This window comes from Priapulus caudatus, unplaced genomic scaffold (assembly GCF_000485595.1).
Source record: "Priapulus caudatus unplaced genomic scaffold, Priapulus_caudatus-5.0.1 Scaffold50, whole genome shotgun sequence".
Lineage (NCBI taxonomy): Eukaryota > Metazoa > Priapulida > Priapulimorpha > Priapulimorphida > Priapulidae > Priapulus > Priapulus caudatus.
This window is the reverse complement of record NW_014577111.1, coordinates 235,663-238,519: the sequence shown is the minus strand read 5'-3', so window position 1 is coordinate 238,519 and position 2,857 is coordinate 235,663. Positions and strand designations below refer to the sequence as shown.

General features: G+C 45.0%; 1 protein-coding gene across 1 annotated transcript in view; it reads right to left on the bottom strand.

The window, feature by feature from the left end:
* Positions 1–823: 823 nt before the first annotated feature.
* LOC106820853 (putative uncharacterized protein YIL100C-A) overlaps positions 824–2,857 on the bottom strand; it is a gene marked incomplete at both ends in the record, with an annotated part of 7,398 nt that continues 5,364 nt past the window's right edge. The window contains 2 exons of the mRNA XM_014825446.1: positions 824–886; positions 1,078–1,137. Coding sequence (XP_014680932.1) covers positions 824–886; positions 1,078–1,137 — 123 coding nt within the window. The remainder of the gene's footprint in view (positions 887–1,077; positions 1,138–2,857) is intronic.

Here is a 2,857-nt window from a genome sequence, read left to right as displayed (position 1 = left end):
CTGTGCTGTGTGTGTGTGTGGTGCGTGCTGTGCGCGTGGTGCGTGCGCTGGTGCGTGTTGCAAGTGCGTGCTGCGGTGCGTGTGGAGAGAGAGAAACTGATTCGAGAGAGACGAGAGGGAGAAAAGGAGAGAGAGAGAGAGAGAGAGGATGTGCTGTTGTGCGGTGTGTCGTTGTGTTTAAGCGGAGGTCGCGTGCGTGAGTATGTGCGTTGCGTAGCCGCGCGTGACCGTGTGTAAGCGTGTGTTTCGTGTTATCGGACAGGGCGGAATATACATGTGAGAGTGACACACATTCCAGAAGCATCACACAGCATGGGTGTACCGCTGCGAGCTCTCCACCGCTGGCAGCTGCTCGTCTCTCCAGCTCGCAAATGATTATGAATCCGTCGAGCGTGCGGGACAGTGTAAAATAATTACTCTCACATCACCCACGCACGCACGCACGCAGCAAGCACGCACGCACGGCGTGTAATAGAGCCGCGACTAATTTTTGGTAATCGCGTTATCTGGATTACTCACAATGGTGAACACCCACTTAAAATATAGCAATATGTGCATAATTAATGACTTAAATTAACTTGTTGATTGGTTAGAACTTAGGTTGTTGGATTCTATAGTGGTTCTTCATTATAGTTCTAAAACATGCAACAAAAACTGGGAAGGTGGATATAATTTATTTTATACATTAAAATGATTGCAGCTTGTTGCTCTTCTACGTGTACATAATATGTATATTATACACATATATGTAAATGAGCATATAGATATACATATACATGTACATGTACATATACATAATTATACATCTACATGTACATGTAAATATACATATACATGTACATATGCATATAAACATGTACATGTACATGTACATGTAGATATACATATACATGTACTTGTACATTAACATGTAAATGTACATATATATTATACATATACCTGAACATGTGCATATACAGGCACACGTACATATGGATATACATCTACATTAACAGTTACATAAAGATATACATATACATACATGTACATGTACATATAGATATAAATATACATGAACGTGTACATGTACATGTACATATAGATATACATATACACATGTACATGCATGTACATGTAAATATAGATATACATATGCATGTACATCAAGAGCTAATAATACCTCTTATTATTATAGTATGGTATTATTAGTATTATGGTATTATTAGCTCTTGATGTACATCGAGCCCCGTTAATCATGGACCATCAATGATTTTATTTCAATCCGCATGTAATCGGGTTCTGTTGGTGAAATCTCGTGTAATATTCGTCCTGATTGAACACAGCAGGGGCGGCTGGGAATGAGATCAGCGTGAAGCTCATCTCATCAGGGATCATTAGCTCGACAATATGGGAGGTGAGGACTCGTGGAGGATGCGACGTGGATGGAGTGTGTAATCGTGCCGCATTAATTTACCCACCTCTCACGCGCGCGTGCGTGCGTGCATGCGTGTGTGCGTGCGTGCGTGCGTGCGTGCGTGCATGCGTGCGTGCGTGTGTGTGTGTGTGCGCGCGCTTGTGCGTGCGTGCGCTTGTGCGCTTGTGCGTGCGTGCGCGTGCGTGTGTGCGCGTGTGCGCGTGTGTGTGCGTGCGTGTGCGTGCGTGTGTGTGCGCGTGTGTGCGTGTGTCTATTCTTAGTCTCTCAGCTCTCCGGATGCGCGTGTCGTGTTCGCGTTCACGTCACCTCCTCTAGTTCACATCGCCGTCTGTCCACGCACACACGTACGCACACACGCACACACACACGCACGCACGCACGCACGCACGCACACACGCGCACACTCTCTGTCACTCACCTGTAATATATGAGCTGTTTAAAATTTATACGACAACTTGTTTAATTTTTTTTTAATAAACGTTAGATTGGTCGAGAACGGAGTCCAATTTATCCAATTACCTAAACTTCATATTGCCGTAGTATTTTTTTGAATTCATTCATGAGAAGGTCTCAGCGCTGACTGTCTTGTGGTCGTGGATGAGCTTCAGTACTGACGTCACACGTACTTTACTACGCCTGTTTACGAAGCTAACATTGGTTATATATGGGCTTTGGTTAGCGAGCTATGGGCCCGCGATGCTGCGCGCTGGTGGCACGTATGCGACACTATGTGAGCAACTCATCTGCTCTGTTGGCAATTTTCCAAAGCGTATGGGAGAAAGAAATAGAGCTATACAAATCGAGAAAGCGAGGGAGAGAGAGAGAGGAGCTAACGAGAGAGTGGGCGAGAGAAACATAGAGTAAGGTGTTGTGCGATATACGAAGAGAGAGAGAGAGAGAGGGGGGATAGGAGAGGGAATGACAGCACATTCCTGAGAAGACACCTCGCGTAACAAAGAAAACTACTCACGTGGCAACGTGCGTCTGTCCTTTACCAATCGTCACATCGCTCTAAGCGTAGCTGAGCAGATATTTATGCGTAGCTTATCTGTATTTATTTTATCGTATGAAATCGCGCTCTCTCGCGGGCTGCAGCGACTAGATAGGAGCGCACTTCAAACATAGCTGTGTTTTCATATAATCATATAACGTGATTCATGCATTTAGATGTGAGCGTGTTTATAATTTAATAGCGCGTTTATAATGTGAGCGTGTTTAAATATGATGCGAGATTATATTCACGGTAGTACAGGGTAAAATCCACCGCGCACTCTCACTGCGGGCTGCGCTACACATAGCTAGTGGCCTCATAGAATGTTCGCATGTGAATGAAGGGAATGCACACCACAGCTACTGCTCTCTCTCTCTCTCTCTCTCTCTCTCTCTCTCCCGCGCGCTCTATCTCTCTCTCTCTCTCTCTCTCTCTCTCTCTCTCTCTCTCTC